The following is a 20460-nucleotide window of genomic DNA, read 5'->3' as shown; positions in this document are numbered from 1 at the left end:
GTATATTTATGTCTCTGAACAGATGCATTGCATCAAGTAGTCTCTGCTCACTCACAATGACCAAATATAAATGTAGTTCTGTAAGTGACATCAGTCCTTTGTAAACCAAAAGAAACATGTTTTGCGTAGGCCAGGACTTGCTATTTCTCGTTAGTAGGAAGAAGTGCTTAAAAACTCAACTTCTTTTCATAGGTAGCAGAAGAACGAAATCCTACACTTGACTGTTCTGAAGAAATATGAGATGGAAATAACCAGACTTAACCAGTAACTGGAACCGTTTTGCTTTCTGTTGATACTGGCCCTAGAGACCTTGAGCCTATGAATTTTGATATTTGCCTGATATTACCTTATTTACTAGATTGATCTTGTATAATTTAAAGTTGTCCTAAGTGCTTAGGAGCTGCCCTCCAAGGAGCAGCAGGGAAGCTGATGGCCCAGCTGGCGGGTGAGCTTGCTCCTGGACGAGCTCCCTGGGACGGATGGTGAAAGCTACAATGCAACGTGGCAGTGAAGGGTTGTGTTTTTAAGCACATTCCTCATGGATCCAAGTTTCATCAATGGCACACTGTGTCAAACAGGAAGGCGAGTGCGCACGCCATCCAATCATTGGGAACGCCACCTCAGCTTTTATTTACTTTCCCATCGGACTTAAAGAGCCTCCATTTTTCTACACTGCCTCATAGCCCACTGGGCTCCCATGACCACTTGTTCTGCCTTCTTGGTCCTCTTTTGTCCCTTCTGAACAGGTGTTTCCTTGGGAACCTTGGTCCCTCTCTTTGCATTGTAGCAGGAATGCAGTACTGGAGCAATCTCCAAAGCACAATAGTCAGACACATCCACACCTTTTTGCGGAATGTTTTTTCAGTATATGGTAAACCAAGTTATCGTCCAGAAATGACAGGTCATCATCAAAGGCTGTGGGTCTGCAACAAGCTTGCCACACTTTGTCATTGACCAGTTTTTTCTTTCTGGTTAAATTTTTTAAAATTTTGTCATACGTGGTCTCGACTGCATCACAAGATCCACTGCAATACCGGAAAATTAGCTCTTCTTTCGTTTCATATCCCAAATCCAAGTCAGTCACATTTAAATGTATTTCTGTTAAGACACATCCTCGATTTTTTCCCTTGTGATTCCTCCTTCCCTTTTTGCTGTAATTCTCTATGTTTGTGGCTGCATTTTGCCGATTTTTCTTTTGCCTAGAAAAAAACGGAGTTTGTTTATCTGGCGACCTTCTCAGTCTCTTAAGAGTGGCTTGAATAAAGTCCACTACCTCATCAAACTGATCTGGATAATCCTCAGGCATATTAGCTGTTTGGGAAAAAGAGAAAATATTTTGTCATATGTCGATTGTCATCAAGGGAAATTTGTCAATTTGTGTTTCAAAAATATTAGAAACGTGCAAGTTGCCCCTGACTTCAGAGAGCATCCCCAAAATTGGAGATAATGGAATGGTTCAGTACATAATGGAAACTTATTTAGGAACAAAGTAATGATATATATATATATATATATATATATATGTATCGGTGTAGGTGTCTCTCGCTTACACTTGGGTAGCATTCATGCAAGACTTTCAATATTGAATGAGCCCTGTCAAAACTGAGTAAAAGAAAACCATGGGTGGATAAACCGACTGTAGAAAGGTTGGGCAGGCACTTCCTAGCAAAGTAGCGAGTGAATGAAGTTTCTTTGATACATTTCTCTGATTCTAATTGCTAATTGTTGTCTCTCTCAACCTGCAGTGCTAAAGTCACCTACTAATAAGTTTCTTGGGCAGGAGAAAAGGAGGAGTTTTCTGGGATGCCAGGCCGAGTTATTATTCCTGTCTGAATGCCCATTTTTAATGCTTTTAGGGGATAATTCCTAGAGTGTTTGAAAATCCTTTTACAGAATCATTGCGTCACAAGATGCTGATTGAGTAGAAATAAGGCAGAATAGAAGTATAATGTTAATTTTCACAGGAATATTATTAATGCATTTTCTTTCTATAAATTTAAAATATCTATTTTATTTTGTACTTGATATATATTCTATCAGAGATAAATTATTCAGATAAATTTACTATTAAAGCCAATGAAAAGTTTTGACGCTGACAGAACTAAACTCTTCAAGAAGGATGAAACTGAGCACATTTTCCAGAGATTTCAACTTTTCATCATGATTGGAATAAAACCACATTTTAAAATCTCAAAACTTCCCACAGACTAAAATTCTCATGTGATCTACTTTAGTGATTGCAGTGAATTTAATGAAGGATCACAGTGTCAGGAGCCTGTATGTCTGTACCTTTTCCAACTCCATGTCACTGTACTAAACTCATGAGGGCCCACTGGCACTACAGCCTGTGTCATGTACCCAGCTCTGTATGGGAGGGAGTCTCCATCCCTAAAAGGAACCCTACAAATGACCCAGGAGCTGCAGAAATTCATCAAACCTGCAAGGAGAGCAGTGATGCCTAGTACAAGGGGCCCGGCCAGTGGCTGGTGCCTACATCTAGCCACCCCACCGTGAAGTCTCCTCAGCCTAGGTGCTGAAATAGGAAGGGCTCCCTGTGCAGTGACTTGGTGTTTTCCTTTTTCCTCTTTATAAGAACATGGGAGAGAGAAAAAACAAACAAACAAACAAACAAAAAACACTGTCTGCTGAAACACCTGGGCAAGAAAATGAATTCTTCTTTGTTTTATAGATAACAGCTAAAGGCAATAGTCTCTGGACCAGCGACTACGAAAAGATATGATGAAGGGATAGCTGCTACCTATAAAGTTATACAGGACTGGAACAAGATAGGATACTGAGCCAAGACCCATATTCTGGTATCACCAGTGATAAGGGCAGTCCTCTCCCACTCCTCTGTCATTACCACTACGGCACATACCAAAAGACACACTGTGAGCCTTACCTAGTGGAGGGGATACTAACGCGGCTAGCTGTGTCCATTGGCTGTGTCCAGCTCTGCAGCAGAGTGGGATGGACAAGCAAGTCTGCCTACACCATATAAATACTGTCCCATTGCCCAAGATCCAGGTGATGGCAGTGGGTGAGCTATGCTCCTTAAAAGCAAGAACAGCTAGTAAGAAGGGGATGGGAGATTGTTACAGGGAAACTAAACCTTTACATGGAGACTCTTGTCTGAACCCTTCAGCCACCTTTCAATCTAGGCCTGCTACAGTGCTAGTGTCATGAGGGAAGTAATACTCGCCCATCTAAGAATGGAGAAATGAAATTATGGGTTACCCTTAAAGGCAATAACCCAACTAGGCACCTACTGCTTACACTGTGTGCAATTCAGGCACAAAAATGTTATCTCCACCTCAACAGAAATATATGCAGATATCTACCCTGGTTACTAACATTAGTCATAGGGTCCGAGCACTGTCCTGCCCAAGTGGATCTGAGGACACCCTGGACACTAGTTAAAAAGTAGGAGAGATCTTTGTTGTGAAAGGTGCCCCAGCTCAGAGCCCACAAGGACCCTGGTCTGTGCATGATCACTACCCCAGCTGCACCCAAGGCAGCTAAAGTTGCTGAGATCCTTCTGTTCTGTGAGCGCCTATGTTTTTTAAGGTGCAGGGCATGCCATAAAGGAGGCCTATGTGATGGTGCTAAGGCAGGCATGTGGCTGTCAACACTAAGCATGGCAGAAGCAACAGGGAAAAAAGTAGATCAAATAATGAAGCCAACTAGAGAAGTCCTACTTACACACACAGACTTGCCACAGCCAGAAGGCAGGGTAAGAGACAGCAAAACTGACCTCAGTAATCTCTCCGTGGCTCTAACATAACCTGTGCAAGAAATAGGCCAAGCTGTAGTCTGGAATGAGGTATGTGCTCAAGTCCAGGTGACCCTAACCTGCATGACCTGAAGGGGTGTGAGTGGCCAATGGGTCTAACTGAGTTTGGGATCCCTATACAGCTGTGGCAGCATCAGGCCACTTGGGAGGTTCACGGTGAGGGATGCCAGATCAACAAGTATGATGACTGCCAACTTTCATTCTCTAGTGCCAAAAAGGGAAAATTTTTTTGAGGAGAGAATATCTCACATGGGAATCCATATCTGTCAAAAGCATTTCTGAAGTAACCCCAGGTATCTGTGGACTACATCACTGGAGGAGACACAAGGCACATAGGTGACATTAGGGAACAGTGGGCACAGAGCCCCCTGATCAGTGAAACATATTGGATCCATTGACTCTCATCAATGTCTGTCCACCTACAACCACATGTGTGTTATGGGACTATGCATGTACAGGATGTTAACTGCAGTGGCAGCTGCGCTATTAGGCGACCCAGCGAGCCTTGCATTTTGCTGTGAGCAGTCACATCCTCTGTTTGTGGAGCCCCAAGGTAGCAAATGGTGTAGTCCCAAGGTAGCAGATGGAGACCCATCAAAGCAATGGTGCACTTTTTGGCACCTTCCAGTTGGGCTTCAGATGTGCCCCAAATTTGGTTTTGTAACTTAGCAATACAAGAGGAACCTCCAGCTTCTGCAATCAACCAGCCTCTGGCTGGTACAACACTGAACTGTTACTCAGTCCCACAAAACTGAATTTCATTACACATGCAATGTAGCAGCCTGTACTTCGGGTGCAGCAGCAAGTGTTGGCCAGACTTGGCAACCACTGAATCACAGACTCAAGCACTGGGACTCCTGTTGTTGGTGGGATGCAGCTTGGTGCTAATCCCTTGCTGCTTAACAAAGTTCAATTGTCAACGTGACTGCAAGCACATCCACTATGACTGGCTTTGAAGGAAACCTTGAGAGCCCGGGTTGAAGGTGAGTTGATTTAGCAGGAGGCTTGCAGCTCAGGGAAGTACAAGATGCCAGTTGTGCCTCAGCAGGGATATTTGGTTGTCTGAAAACATGGGTGCAAAGCCTGAGGGACTGAAACAAAAAGCTGCAAAAAACTGCTGAGCTAAGGCCCTGAACAACTAAGGATGAGTAAAAATGATAGAGGCAACACGAGGTGTGATGGGTTGAAACAAGACACTAGAGGCGAGTACTAAGAAACCAACAGAAATCACACATGAACAAGCAATAACCACTGACCATGGACTAAAGACTGTGAAAGGCTAAGAGACAGCAGGGAAGGAGGAGAAGACTGACAGTGGGACCACCCCTGTCTGACAGGGTAGGTGTGCGACCTCCCCCCCTCGCAGCCACCACCCGATGAGCTCTCGCTTGTGGTAAGTAGTGCTGGGATTAACAAGCTACAGGCCAGGGAACATCAGTGCACTGATAGGGACTGCCTTGGCATCAAATCCCGGTATGTAACCTGAATAGAGTCAATTCATTGAGCACCACGATCTGTTTTACTTAGTCACATGCTCCTCTCTGTCTCAAGCACCATTTAAAAACTATTTATAGTCTCAGAAAGAAGGTCAGCAGGCTGGCAGCTTCGCTCCTGCAGCACATTGCGCTATGTGCATCGGCACGGACTTGACTGTGCAGCAGACTGATTGCTTTGGGGCTTTCACACACTAATGAAAAGCACATATTAGTTTCCATACTTATAAAAATGCACAGGGAGGTGTGTGTGTTAGATTTAAACACACAGACATATGCATATATATATATATATATAGGCACATATAGTTTTTCGAAACAAACTAATTTACTGACAACACTTCTCCTTCTGGCGGAAAAGCTGAGAGAACAAACACACAACAGATTCCAGTGAAGCTGTAAGAAGTGCTAGTAGAAAATGCTCAAATAGCAATTAAAGCAGTATTAAAAAAAAGTACTGAGCCGTGGCCCCTTGTCCTTGCCCTTGCCTCCAGGGTGGAGGAATTAGAAATTGAAAATATGAAAACAACAGAGAGAATAGTATAGTACAATATAATATAGTATAGCCCACTTGCTCAGTATAGATTAGTGAAGATCGGCTCAGGTATACATGAGTGCAATACACTTCAGAGTATGCACTCCCTGAGGAAGGGATGGTACATACAGGGAATGCCTTCAGAAGGCAGAAGTATCTTCTGGGTATCTTGCTCACAGTTTTCATTGCAGCTCCAGCATGGGAAAGGACCTCATAGACTCCACCAGGTGAGAAGGAGCTGAGACCTTGAGACAACCCCATCAGCTATATAGTCCCATGAACACTCACAAGAATGGCATAAAGTCATGAGGTTTTATTTGGGTTATACATCACAATTTGAAAGTTGTTGCCTAATTTGAGAACTCCCTGGGGAAAGCTCTGCTGAGGACACACATACAAGGGGCCTGCATGCAGGTGCATGCACGTTTCAAATCAAAAAGTGCAGTGAAGGTTTGCAGCAGGTTAAGAAACAACTTCCCTGCTCCTGCTTGTGACGGAGAAGCCCCATTTCCATGTCTCCAGAGCAGTCCCTGTGTTTCTATCCTGGGGATATACTCCTCCAATGGGATCCTGTCCTCATTAACGCCGAGTACCCACCTGTTGGGCTTATCCTTCCCATGGTGTTAAACCCCTGGCCATGCTCTGTCTTTCCTCATGTCTCTCTCTTTCCAGGGATACACATGTTTTGGGGTTACCTCTACATAGAAGCCCTCTGGCAGGGCAGAGGCTCAGCATGCACTGGCTGGAGCTGTGGCAGGGGCACACGTTGGGCTCCTGGTTGTCTCATCTCCCCTGCTCCTCTCTCTCTTCATGTGCCCTGCTAAGCATGTGACATCTCTAGCACCAGCTATAAACAGGCAGAGCATTTTCCTCTGGTTGCCACCAGAGGATCAGTCCATTTCCTAGTACTGGGAGTATTGACACCAGCATCTAAGGACAGAGGCTGGGATGGCTGCCTGTGCGCTAGGCTGCCTCTTAGCATCTCTGAGCAGCTCTTGATCTGCCAGGAATTTCCCACAGGATCAGGAAAGGAATAAGAAAGAAAAGAAGGAAAGAATGAAGTGTCATAGGACTGGTGACAGCATAGTAGGAATTCAGATCAGTGACTGGGCTGGGAACAGAGCTGGTTAAAACCAAGTGTCCAAACCAAACAAACAAAAAAATCAGCAGACATTTTGAAAATAAGAATATTCTTATCTTCTACTTGCTCTTCTGAACTTTTAGGGCACACTTGTGATGCAAAAGTTGGATGCAGGAGCACCGACACGTACGGCTGCACACTTATGCAGGCAGACAACGCCGGGCACTCACCACCGACCTGCGCAGAGCCAGCCCGAGCTCTGCTTCGTGGTGCGCACAGAAACGTGTCTCGTTCCAGGCACGTTCTCCACTGCAGCCCCCCAGAGCCTGCCCTTGCATTTCCAATTAATTAGAGACACCATGTGCCAGCAGGACCTGGATCTGATGCCTCTGCTTTTTAGAAGAATAAATTATATACTGTTCATACAGAACTTTTAGATAACATAGGTCTAAATGAATATCCAAAACAAATTTGTCATGTTCTCAAGAAGACAGTTTCCATTAAGGACAAATTTCTGTCTGTTCAAATGTGATCAAAATTTCATTTTGTAAAATTAATCCTTTGATGCCACTAGCAACAGATTTTTTTTAAGCCAAATATTTCCCTGCAGTGGCAGCAACCCAGCATGGTAGAGCAAGAAACCCTTAGTTTGAACCTGCCACACTTGCCTACTGGGTCAATGTTAAAACCAGTTATATTGAGAAGTTTTCAGGATTAAAACAATTAAAGTAAGACCTTCCTGAGGAATGACTTTGTGTTGCATGAAAATCTGTGAGGCTAAGAGTGAAACACAAACCAGTTGACTGTGTTCATTAGGAAATGGAGTATCAAACTCCAGGGTCAACTCATCTTTAAATGTTTAATACAGTTCTGGTTCATTACCTTACTCCCTGACTTGCCAGCTCCTCAGGATACACTGCGTCCTCCCCTTGCACTTAAAAGGCCCTTAGAAACAGATCCTCTCCCTGGTGTCCCTTGCCTTTCATCAAGGTACAGTGTTAAGTAACCTTGAGTATGACTCCCAAGCCACTTATATCAATGTCGAGTACAATAAGCCAGTATTGGAAAAATGTGCATGGTTAAAGCTACCTGGTATGCTTATTCCTAACGGAGCAGCCAAGCTTTCTGTCTGCAGCCCTAGCTAACCCTGACGTTTACCATACCTTGGTGGCAATGGCAGATCAGCAGGGTAGTTCATATTTCTCATTGCTATGCTCAGTTTTTCCAGAATCTGTCTCCCCTTGCATCCTCTATGTGGTTTCTCACAGGTATGAAATGGAGTCTCCCCAGCAAACCTTGTTCTGTTTGTTCCCACCAGAAGAGGGAAAATGAGAAGCAACAGGACCCTTATAATCTTGGGAAGTTGGGAGAACGACCTGGTAACAGGGGGAAAAGCAAGGCCAGGGAAATTGGGTAAAGTGCAAGCTGCCGTGTCGAAAAGTATTTCTTGTTTGTCATCTGGTTCAAGCAGGAGTCATCCACAAAATCCTGCTTGACTTCAGGAAAGTGGGATGGGCACATGGAGCTGGGTACTTCTGGCCTCCCTGGGCCCAGAATGGGCAAAAGGCTGACTGTGCAGACAAGCAGCAAAGGAGCAGCAAAGGGATGTGATTTCTCCTATGATTCAGAGCTTTGAAAAAACAGCTTTTCAGAGGTCACTAAGGCAATTTTACTACAGCTACTGCATTGGCTGCCGAGACCCTACCTGCTGTAAGACTTTATCGTATGGGCAAGTATGGGATATTAAAATACATGAGACAATAGTCTCTGAATCTATAGAACTCACAGCATAAACTATGCAAAAGGGGAGAATTTAAGCAGCCTAAAGGCAGTGAAAGAGCAAGAGCCAAACCTGTGTAAAGCCCATCATGTCTCCTCACTACGGCGTGTACTGTTCCAAACCCACGCACCACATTGAGATAAATCTCCAGCTTCCTTAAATGACCTGGGTTTGCGCTTAATGCTTGGTTTAGTCACATCCTTGTGAGAACCCTGGGACCTGAAATCTGTGTCCTCTACTCACAACAAGCCATGTAACCAGTTAGTAGGCATAGCACAGAGACTTTAAGGGAACAATTAGCGCTGCTACTACAGAGAAATTCTCTTCAGGGTTCCTGGCAGAAAAGCAACCCAGCTCAACCTTCACGTGACACCAGTAAAACTCAACACTGGTTACACAGCCCTGCTTCAGTGCTAGCTCACTTAACATGAGCAGTTAACAGAAATAACACCAGAAATGTCGCCTCAACAAAAGCTCAGGGTAATTCTAAGCAAGCATTTGCTAAAGGGTTACTGAATATACTCATATACTGGATCTCCCTTATGATGTTATGAGGTCCTCAAAGAACAAATGTAGGTAGCAAAACAGCAGAAAGGAATCCTATCACTGTCTGTTCCCAGGGACAGGAAAAGAGAGCCTTGCTCTAAATAAAGCACTTGTGGCAAAGCCATAACTGACATCCTTCTGTGACTATCTCTGCTGCTCTCAGATTTTGATATGACCTATAAATAATGCACATTCTTCTATCATCTTTCTGTTCCTTCATTTCAACCTTTTTATAATAGGAGTAGTATGAAAAGCAAGTTTGCAAAATGTTCTCATCATAAAAATCACTCCTCAGGAGTAGGACAGGTGTTGTGTTGCAGGACATCTGACAGCAGGACCTGGGGACCATGATCTGCCAGACAGCACTCAGTGGTTGCTCTGAAAAGCTCTGCCTCTTTCCCAGCTGCTAAGCGGGATCCTTACCTCCCTGCCATAAATTTCCTACGCAAGGAACAGCTGGTTTTGACAAAGAATTCTTAAATGTTTAGAATGGGAGCAGAAGTAGTCCAGACATTTTTATGCACTGTTGCTTTGGGGTGATGGGGAGACGTGTATGATGAGTTTCCTTGAAAAAATTTTGCTGTCTGAGAAGTTTCAGCAGGCCTGCTATAACATAGCCTGGCTCAGATGCACAAAACCAAGTATTTTGATTTCAATATTTGTTTCTTTCTAAGCTTGTTCCTATTCAACAATCACTTAAGCATTGGTACAAGTCTCATTGGTGTTAAAGAAGCATATTTGCTGGTTTCAGCTTAAGTAAGTGTTGCACGGCTAGATATAGACCAAGGCAAAAGGTTAAATATCTGCTAAGTAATACAGTGGGGTTTAATTCCTTAAAAAAAAAAAAAAAAAAAAAAAAGCTGGTAATTGAAATTTTTGACATTACATAATTAATTTTCTGTCTTTGATCTTAAAAACAAACAAATTGTAATCTATATTTTGTAACTCAATGCTATATTTGTATCTGCCTAATATAAACCTATTTATTTTATTTTCCTTCTCCTTGTAAGTAAGACCTGGTTGCCAAGATTCATTGAAACTGTTCCTTTGGTCCCCCCTCACATATAATACTTCTTCCAAAACTACAGCTGTTTTTGGCTAAAAATGATCATTCTCCTGTGCCAACCATTCTATCAGCGCTAATATGTTAGTGGCCTGTTTAGATGTTTGATGACTCTGAAGGCTCCTATATGACTGGAATATTTAGTATTCCTTATTTAATACTTTTTTCTAACTTAATATTTCAGAAGTATGAGCTTCCCCAACAACAGGAGTTTTGTGAGTTTTGTCCCACATAAAAGTTTCAAGTAGCAGTTGATGGTAGTGTGTGCTGAAGAGAGGGACAGGAGTTACAGGGGTTGGGACTCAATGACTTCAGTGGCTCCACTGAGCCTCTGCAACTCTGTGTATTTTGAACCTATTCTGCACAGTCCTGGCCAGTAACAGTATAATTTGCAAAGACTTTGCAACCTATCAATTTGAGGATCCTATTCCAGCAGCGAAATAATGCATCCCCCATCCATTCATTCACAGTCATTTACTCAGATGAAATTCTCAGCCTTCAGAGAAGGGGTTTGCAGCTTGTGGTCTGCCAGACCCTTAGCAGGGGGATTTCTGAATTATGCTTAAGAGGCCTCTAAAAGGTGACTCAGAAAAGCATGTTCAGATATGTTAAATAGCAACCCACATCTGAAAAACATCTAATAGGATCCCTGTTTCCGCTGGAAAATTTTTGAGGTTCCTAAGCTTAGGAGGAGTCAAATACTTAACTTTAAATAAAAACTAGCCTTTAAAATGAAAATAAAATTATATTATCTTGCCTTTCAATCATTTCAATCTTAGGTTTCAAAACACCCTTCATAGGAGTATGTTAAGCATACGTTAAGTACGTATATTTGAGGCTGTGGAAAGAATGGCGTCTAGACAGGGCTACATGCTGTGGATTTCCCCAGATGTATCCTGCTCTTTTTTTTTCTAGACATTTTTCACACACACACACACACAAAAGCACTTGATCTCTGAATGCCTATAAAACCTGGCTATGCCCATGCAAACAGACTTTATATAGGCTAGCACAGTAATATATGCACACTCAGTCTGACAGTGGCTGGATGCACTGCTCTATATACACAGATCAGATGATGCGATGTGACTCCTGTTCTCTATGTCAGGATGTCAGGTATCTCTAAGAGACCTTGGATTTACTGTGCATGGTCATGTTGCCCCCGTAGCTTATGGATATCTTAAAGAGTAAAGTGCATATGCTGCACCGTATGTGGATAGAAATAGGAGAGTTCTGTTTCTTAACACCGAATGTGTCTAATAAGCACTGTAGAGAAAGAAACATGTTCATGTTGAAGTATGCTTTAATACTGACTTTGACTTAAAGAGCTCTATAACTGTTTATTTTAGATACTTCCCATGCTAACAGATAATGTTCCAGCTAAAAGTGGTTACTTAACATTGAATAACCCTTTAGTGAGGATATGAAAAATGTTTACAGAGATATAATCTGTGTATAACATGTCATGTTACGGTATACCATACCAAAGGGGTGCCAGCAGCAAACCAGTGGCCATGGAGTTCCTCCAGCCATTACAATGCAGAAGAACATATTTTCCCTTTTTTAGGAGGGAAATGTCCATGGTGAGCTTTTTCATTTATTTTGACATGCATACTGCTAGTTCTTACTCAAGATGCCCACTGTTGATCACACGGCTATATATCATCCTCTGTTGTTTTACAGTACTCTAGTTCTGTTGATTGCAGCTATACGGGGGCAAGCAGTTATAAAATGTATTTCCCAGGAAGCTCATATAAGTCAAACCTAGTGATTGGCTCCATCTGTATTGTCAAATCTTCAAAATTGCTAGCTTATTTTGTATGTAATGTGATTCAAAATTGTTCTGATTGCAGTTGCTATTACAGCTCAGTATGTCCTTCCCTCAGTAGACTGTAGCATAAATAAAATAGAGAAAAGGTTTCCTGATTTTACAACCCCCTGCAGCTACTCTTCTTCCAATGACATAAACTGTCCCATGAACAGTGTTGCCTGAAACTCCTACAGAGGATTCATCTCAAATGCACTACATTTTTGGAGACTATCACCCGTGTCCATTCCAGTAGAAAATGCAGAAGCCTGCAATTGTCAAGATTCTTTCTATCTCTAATTACTGACCTGAAAAACAAGGGTCAACACACTACACCTGATCAGTTGGGAAGGTGAAGACCTTGCCTATAATCTGGAACGAGGACAGGTTTCAAGCCAATTTGAAAGAGATGAAGTAGTATCGGATGACCTCGGGGTACTTTGGAGAGAAAGCAATTCCATCAAACAGGAACACATGAAAGTGTCCAAGACCTGGGAACACAGGTCTGTGTTCTAGCAATGTATCTGGCTGCCCCAAGAAGCTGGGCTTGATCTTGCAACCCTACTAACCACCATTCCTGGCAAAATATTAGAAATGTGTGCTATATGTGAATAGGCATAGTGCAGACCTTAGCATGCACTAGGTGCTCTGCACTCAGCCCATGTGTGGGTTGCTCTAGGGACAGCATTTCACTCATCTTGGAAAGCACGCAGTAGCCAGGCTGCTCAGCACCCACGGGCTGCCCTGTGCAGATGAGCTAATGTGGGCTAACTACGATGAAGCTTCTACCACTTTGGGAACTGCCCCCTGCAAAGGCACTTGGTGAAGCTGTCAACCATTAGTATACCCAGAGAAATGAATACACAGTAGGTCCACTAGCAGAGCAGCTGATGTGCTGTAAGTATGCATGTATGCTCACGACACATTGCCCTCTGCTTGTAAAAGAAGCTCTGAGGAGGAGGTCTGCGTGGTGTAGACATGGTGTAGACATGATGTCTGTCTGTTGTATACATTGTTCTAACTCATATGCTGAAAAGTGTGTGCCACCAAATGGAGAGAGACAGATATGTCACATGCGCTGACTGTGGCTACTGTGGATCCAAGTGCTGCTTCAGTGAGGAAAGCAGAGCCATGGCTGAATATGGCCAGTTTTGCAGGCTGTTTCCAAAATGCGGTCCAGACACCACACGTTTTAAAATCAACTAAAACAGTGAAAAAGTGAATCAAAGTATTTCCCTGCTTTCATATAGCTGCTCTTATGCAAGTCTCCCCTGACTCATCAGACTTGGCAGTCTAGCTGACAGCGGAGTTTCTAACTTTTGGGCATGTACGCTGTTGTGTAAAGATCACAGAAACTCTACAGGCTTCCCTGCATTTCTGCTGTGAAGAATAGCGCTGCTTATTTTCCCTTGTAGCCAGACTATTTGTGATCTGCATGGTTAAGAGATCAAGACCAAATCATCAGCTTTCTTTGAAATGACTATCCTGGATGATAAGCTATGATCTATCTCTTCCTGGCAGAGACTGGCTTTGTACATTGGAAGTAGAGATTTCTGGAAGAGGTGTTCTATTGACAGCAGCACAGCCCAGGTAAAACACAGGCAGTCTTTCTACTTTCCCAGTTCTTGTTTGCTCGATCCATAAAAAACAAAGGAAGAAACATGGAGATGATTTTGACGCTAGGAATAGACAAGACTGACACTGCTACCTGCCTCCTACAGCTGCTGCAGAGAAAACAGCTTATGAGGAAACATTTTCAAAAGTAAGTTTTAAGACAAAAGTGGACGTTGTAGAAATACTTCAGCCCTGGAGATATGGAGCACTAATGTTCTCTCATCCTGCAGCTTTTGTCTGAGTTAGAAATCGACTAGTGCTGCTTCTTCCTAATGCTCTCTTCTTCCCTCAGAAGTGGTGTTGAAAAAGCCCATGTGAAGGTGACTGGCATGACTGCCTGAAAAAGCATATCTCTGGGGCTGGAGGGATCAGCCAGTGCCCAAGGACCTTCTCCATCCTGTAGCACGTTCTGGAGAGCAAGATCACAGAGCCGTAAAGGCTCTGCAGTCCTTGCAGGCTGGGGACCTGGGAGGAAGCTCTTTTGGCCAATACCTCCAAGATGAGGAGTTGAAAGGATGGCAAGGGATATCAGTCACTGAACTGCAGAGATGCAGCTGGAAATAGAGGAGGTGGTAGCCCAGGAAAGACTACAACAAGGGGAAAATGAGAAAGAGGAAAGGAAATAGAAGAGACTAAATACAAAAGGATGCAAGATGTGCACTCGTGTGTGGGGGGTAAGACTGAGAGGAGATGAATGTGAGAGAACTGACGCAAGGAGGAACTGCAACACGGGGATTCTCCTGCATGTCGCCCCTAAGCTGCACCATTGCCCTGCTACTCCAGAGTAAGAAGATAAAATAAATCCCAAATATTGGATGCTCTCTGCATCCTACAGCAGCTAAGCAGAGAGCAAAAGCAAAAGCAGCCACCTCAGCACTGCACTTTTGCCTTTGCTAAGTGAACACCTCTACAGTTTATGTGAGTATTTGTCACTTATTGAGTCATATTAGTCCCTACTTTAAAAAGCCACCAGTGTTAACATAACAATCACACACTGTGGTGGAAACGCTGTATCTGCTGTTGTTGGAGACCTGTTATTAGGGAGGCATCATTATCTGTCATTTGGATGCCAAGCTGCCTCTCTGCGAGCTGCCTCCTGGAGATGCATCTACATCAGGTTCCTAACCCCGCTCCTGTTATTCTGCTGTAAATTTCCATGCAGACACACTAATTTCAGAATGAGGATTCAGAGAGGGTTTAGTGAAATGCAGCCGCGCACCAGGACACGTGCGGTGCCTCACACCATCCTGAGCAGGACTTCTGCCCTCTACAGACAGCAAATCACAGTATGGGCAAACCTGAGCATGGAGAGCAGGTTAGGGGCCTGAGGAGGAAGGGTTTTGCGCCTGCATTGCTAGGTGCATGTACCTGATCCTCCTGTTGTCTCCTTTGCATACAATTAAACTGTCTGTCTTCCAGGGGTTTTCAACCACAGGGATCTTAGGAGTGTCTGGAAGGCAGAGCTGGCTGTAGGGAAAAGGGGAGGGGGGGGCACTGCCACTGTGGTCACCAGCCCTGCTCAGTGGCAGATGACTCGGAGCTGCTGCAGCCGGAGCAGAGCCAGTGGCCCCAGCTGCGGGAGAAGTGGTTCAGAAAGGGGGGGGGGGGGGGGACACTCTCCGAGGCCCGGGCAAACGGGAGCAGGTTTAGCAAGACAGACAGTGGTGGCTACGAAGGGGAATGGTTCTTACAGTCACTGTGCAGAGCATAGGGAGGCGGCGGGCTGATGGGGGAGAGATCGTCTTCAGGCCCCTCTAGCACTGAAGGGGGCCCCTCGGGAGGTGTCTTACTGGTGGGCAGAGGTGAGGTGGAGACCGTGTTGAGCAGTACCACGCAGACAGCCACAACATCCCATAACTTCATCTTAGATCTCCTTCCAACACGGGCCCCTGGCTGCAGGGAGAGGCAGGGTTAGACAGCGGCTGCTGGGAGGGAGCTCCCTAGTCCTGGGCCCTCCCTGCCAGCCCTGAGACACCCACACCGGGCCTGGGGATGGAGTGAGGGGAAACAACCTCTGTTTTGGCTCATCCCTCCCTTTGACACCCACTGCCTTCCATGGGGGATGGAGATGGGATTTTTCTCAGTGAGAGAGGGAGACAGAGAGATGTCCTCTGCAGGCCCCAGATTGGCAGAGGGCCACCAGGCCCCCATGCCAGGGCTACCGCTCTGAGGACTAGGGCTATGGGCCAGCAAGTCCCGGGGGGCTGCTCCCAGGCCACCTAGGGACTGGCCATGTCCCCATCTCGGCAGCCAAGCTACGTTGCGCATGTCCTCCACAAGCACCCAGGCAGGGTGCCAAGGTGGGTGCTCCCGGACCAGGCCAGGGTAGGGTGGGCCAGACTGGCCCCGGGCGCAGGGACGGGCAACTTTGCAGGGCTCCAGGCAAACTTTCCCTTCCCCATTTCCCTCTCCTCTCCCCTTCCTTCCCATTTCCTTTCCCTCACCTCTCCTTTTCCCTTCCCCTCACCTTTTCCTTTTGCCTTTCCCTCTTCTTTTTCCTCTCCTTCCCTCCTTCTTCTCCTTTCCCTCTCCCTTTTCTCTTTTCTTTGCACTTTCCTCTCCTTTTCTCTCTCCTCTTCCCTTCTCTTTAATTTCCCTCTTTCCTTTTCCTTTTTCTTCCCTCTTATTTTTCCTTTCCTTTGCCCCTTTCCTTTCCTCCACTTTTCCCTTTCCATTCCCCCTTTCCTTTTGCTTTCCACCTCCTTTCTATTTTCCTTCCCCTTTTCCTCTCCTTTCCTTTCCTTTTTTTTTTTTTTTTTTTTTTTTTTCCTTCGCTTTTCCTTTCATCTTATTTCCCTGCTCCCCTCCAGCCGTTCGCGGTTCCCTGCCCGCGGCTGAGCCGGCGCAGACACCTCGATGTCCTCCACCGGGGATGACAGCTCCCCCCGGCCCGGCCGGCGGCCCCCAGCCGTGTCCGGCGGTTCCGGCTGCCGCTCCCCGCCCGGTGCCCGGCACCCGGTGCCCGGCGCGGCCGTAGGAGGGGATGCGCGACGGGCTCGTCTCTCCCTGCGGGGCTCCGCGGCTGCGGACACTCGCTGTCCGTGTCCCTGCGGGGGCGGCAGCGCGGAGCGGGGCTGCAGGGCAGCTCCGGGCCAAGCCGGGCAGGCGGCGGGGAGGGCGCCCTCGAGCGCCCGCCCCGGCCCCCCCTCCCCAGCGCGGCCCCTCGCGCAGCGCGCAGCGCTCGCCCTCACCTCCGAGCTGGTCTCGTCGGACCCGAGATGGACATTAACACCAGGAAGCCGAGTGGCCGGGCGGCAGATGCATGTGGGCCAGGTTGGGGGCCGACCGTCGGGACCCTCTTTGCGCGGGGCTGGGAGGCTCGGGAGGAGGGGAGGCGAGCTCACGAATCCCGACGGAGGCAGAGGGCAGCCGGGAGCACGAGCCCCCCGCCGCCGCCACAGGTGCTGTGGTGGCCGCGGCAGGAGCGGCACCCGGGAGTCTCCGCCCGCCTCGGCCCCGAGCCGCTCTCAGCAGCGGCGGCCGCGGCGAGGGGCGCGGGGAGTGCCGCCTGGCAACGGGAGCTGGCGCTGGGTGCTGCTCTTGGGACCCTGCCTGGAAAGCTGAGAAAGACGCTCCATCAACAAATGCGGGGAGTCAGATGAAGACATCAGGGCTCCTGTAGTGACAGCTGGTCCAGGCAGAACGGTGAGCTGCGCACCGCTCCGTCTCGCACGCAACGGCGGGGGAAGGAAAAAAAAAGAAAAAAACAGCTGAGGATGGCAGGGAAAAATCAAAGAAAACGAAGTCCCCCCTCTCAGCCCCCTGGGAGAATCAGAGGCCGGCGCTGAGGTCTGCAGGGCCGGTGGCAGCAACAACAGCAGCAGCAGCGGGGCTTCCTCCTCCAGCGCGGGCGTCCCGTCGCGGCGAACGCTTTAGATCCAAGCGGGAGCGCGGCGGCCGGGCCGGGGCGCGCGGAGCTTCGCGGGCGCGGGGGCCGCCGCTCCCGCGCGTAGAGGGGAACGCGGAGCCGGACGCGGGGGCTTTGCCAGGGCGCCGCGGCGCCGCAGATGGATTTATAGGGCCCTTTGGCAGTGACGCGCCCTCCGCTGATTCGCTTTCAGACCCAAACACACGCTGGCCCCCCGCGCCGGAACCCGCGGAGCCTCCAAATATCTCCCGGCTGAAGTCACCCGCCCGACATACCGTGCGCTGCGAGGCCGGCGGCGCAGGGCAACGCGGCTCCCGCGGGCCCGCGGCGGCGGAGCCGGCCCGGGAAACCCAACACTGCGGCCCGGGGGCGGCCCGCCCCTCCCCCCCCCCCCGCCCAGCCCCGGCTGCGCGGCGCTCGCATCGGGGCACCGCGGGGCCGGGTATGTCGCGCCGCTCCGGCACCGCGAGAAGCCGCCCCGTCCGCGCCCCTCGCAGGTGCCGGTGTCCGGGAGCGATGCGAGGGCAGCGCCGCTCCGCGCTGCGCTGCGCGGCCTCTCCGCGCCGCCTGGGGGGGCGAGGCGGGGAGGGTAACGGCGACGGCTTTACTCACTGGAGGCCGCAGCAAAGTCGCTGTAAACAGTCTCACCTTACAGCGCTGCGCCTGTATTTATGACTCACGCAGTTGTCCGGAGGTATGAGGTCCTCATGTCGCCGGGGCTATGAAATTAATGGGCGCGCAGCTCTGCCGAAGGCTGGGGGAGAGCGCAGGGCTCCTCCGAGTGTGCGGCCGCCAATAACCGCCCCCCGCGCTGCCTTGTTTATTTTATTTTATTTATTTATTTATTTTGGCTGAGGGTATTTTTTGGGGGGGAGGGGCAGCGGGACCTGGGACCCCGCGGGCAGCCGCTCGCCGCTGGGCACCGCGTAAACCCATCCCGAGCCCTCGCAAGTGCTGCAGAGCCCCGGGCTGCCCCGGAAAGTTGCAGCCTGCCCGCGGGTTTCTGCCAGCCGCACGGCACGTCCTGCTGCCCTGGGAGAGGCTGCCGGGCGACTCTGCCGCCGGCCCCCGCTCCCTGCCCACTGCCCGTCTCTGCCTCCTTGGGAGCGACCCCGGGCTTGTCCTGTCCGCACGGGCACCGCCGGTGGCACCGACCGCTGGGCACCCTTCCCTCGCTTCGTCTCTTCTGGGCCAACTCCTTCGACCACATGGTTCTTCTCTTCCCCTTTCCTTCTCCTTCCCTTTCTTTCCCTTCTTCCTTCCCCTTTTTCTTCTCTTTTCCTTCCCTGTCTCCTTCGCCTTCCCTTTCTTTTTCTCCTTTCTCCTTTTTTCCCCCCTTTCCTTCTCCTTCCCCTTCCCCTTCTTCCCCTCTTCCTTTTCTCCCTTCTCCTTCCCTCCCTGCTCCGTCCCCAGCACCGCTATAGGGCAGGGATCCACTGCCCCTGCCCACCCTGCAGCGCAAAACATGCAGAGGTGCCCAGACATCAGCGTCGGGAGGAGATCTCAGGCCAAAGGTCTGAGGCGACCTCACCGTGTGTAACGGGACAGAGGTCCCTTCCCCATGTCAGTCGCACAGTGCACTGCAGTGAGTATGGTGAGGGCTTTTAGGACGTTTGACTTCATCTAAAACTCATAGGGGTCTGCTAATGTCACCTGCAGGGGGGCTGTCAGAGCAAAGGTCTTCTCCAGGAGGCATCTTCTGAGTTTCTGCCCCATGACTAGATGGAGAGCCAAACACAAGCTGCCCCCCACGCACCTCCCTGGGCAGCGAGGCTTTTCCATCGCTGTGGCCACACGCGTGCCCAAGGGAGAATTTCAAAACTACCTTCTGCTGAATGGGGGGTCTCTGATGAAGGGGACCATATTTCTAGGGCACATGTGGCCTAGGGGCCCCATCGTCCACAGGGGCAAAAGGTTCCCTACTCAGAGGTGGTGTCTGAATGGATTACTTTATTAGTATTATTAATTTCAGACTATATATTTTCATAATTATGCTGTTTGGGAAAAGATCTATTTGTACAATTGAGATTTCTCATTAAAATGGCAAAGTAAAATATTCCCATAATATATTTATCTTCCATTGCAAATTTGAAAAACAATATATATATATAAGTATTCACTTAAAAATCATTTTAACTTTTTTATCAGTGCAGACAATTCAGTGATAGGCACCTGGAGTAAGTTTCTGAGAGAAAACAGCACATTGGTGGAACAATGACAAAAATCTGTCAGAAGAAACTGTGTATATGGTATCCGTACTGTGAAGACACAGACATCTGATAAATGCATCTGTTTATATATGCCAGAGTGGACCGGAGAAGGTGTTACAGAAAGCAGTGGTTGGTTTGGCTCGGAGGTACTACTCGCATTGTGCTATCTCTGTGAGGAAGGTTATTTATATGCAGCTTTGAGCCGGGCCGTATACACAAAAAGCAGCTCTTGTCTCGATGGGGCAGACAAGGCTGGCAGGTGGGATGAGATGTTCATGTTATGCCTGTATGAGGGTAGGGCACCAAGACACATTGAAATTAATGTCCTGGTTACCCAGTTAACATGGAGCAAACAGGAGTCATAGTATTTTAACTGAAAGACTTTCCTAAGTAAACCTTTCCTACAGATATTGGATGAAGTGAGTTCAACACATTTTTCCTTTGCACAGATTTTATGTCAATACAAAGCCACTAATTTCCTTACAATAACATGAAGAGATGAAGCCGAGACAGGGGTTCTGTGTCTGTAATACTGCAGGAATTTATTTTTTCTTTACTATTGAAAACTGCTGAAAGCCCAGCTTTTAGCATATGCATTATTTCACTCACGTGAGCCACGACAAAAGGAACTGTTATGTAGATGTCTTAGCTGGACTAGAAATAAATGATA

At 47.7% G+C, this 20460-nt stretch overlaps 1 protein-coding gene across 1 annotated transcript; it reads right to left on the bottom strand.

Moving 5' to 3' along the window:
* Positions 1–594: 594 nt before the first annotated feature.
* Positions 595–16926, bottom strand: LOC148595971 (glial cell line-derived neurotrophic factor-like). Its single transcript, XM_088535421.1, has 3 exons — positions 16904–16926; positions 15404–15601; positions 595–1311 (listed from the first exon to the last, which is right to left on the bottom strand). Exons 2-3 carry the CDS (start codon positions 15573–15575, stop codon positions 827–829), a joined length of 657 nt encoding a protein of 218 aa, XP_088391547.1. The 5' UTR covers positions 15576–15601; positions 16904–16926; the 3' UTR covers positions 595–826.
* Positions 16927–20460: the final 3534 nt, after the last annotated feature.

This window comes from Tinamus guttatus, unplaced genomic scaffold (assembly GCF_059628265.1).
Source record: "Tinamus guttatus ecotype Peru unplaced genomic scaffold, ASM5962826v1 Tinamus_guttatus_pri_ptg000042l, whole genome shotgun sequence".
Lineage (NCBI taxonomy): Eukaryota > Metazoa > Chordata > Aves > Tinamiformes > Tinamidae > Tinamus > Tinamus guttatus.
Note: the sequence above shows the minus strand (reverse complement) of the source record. Positions and strands in the feature narration are given on the sequence as shown.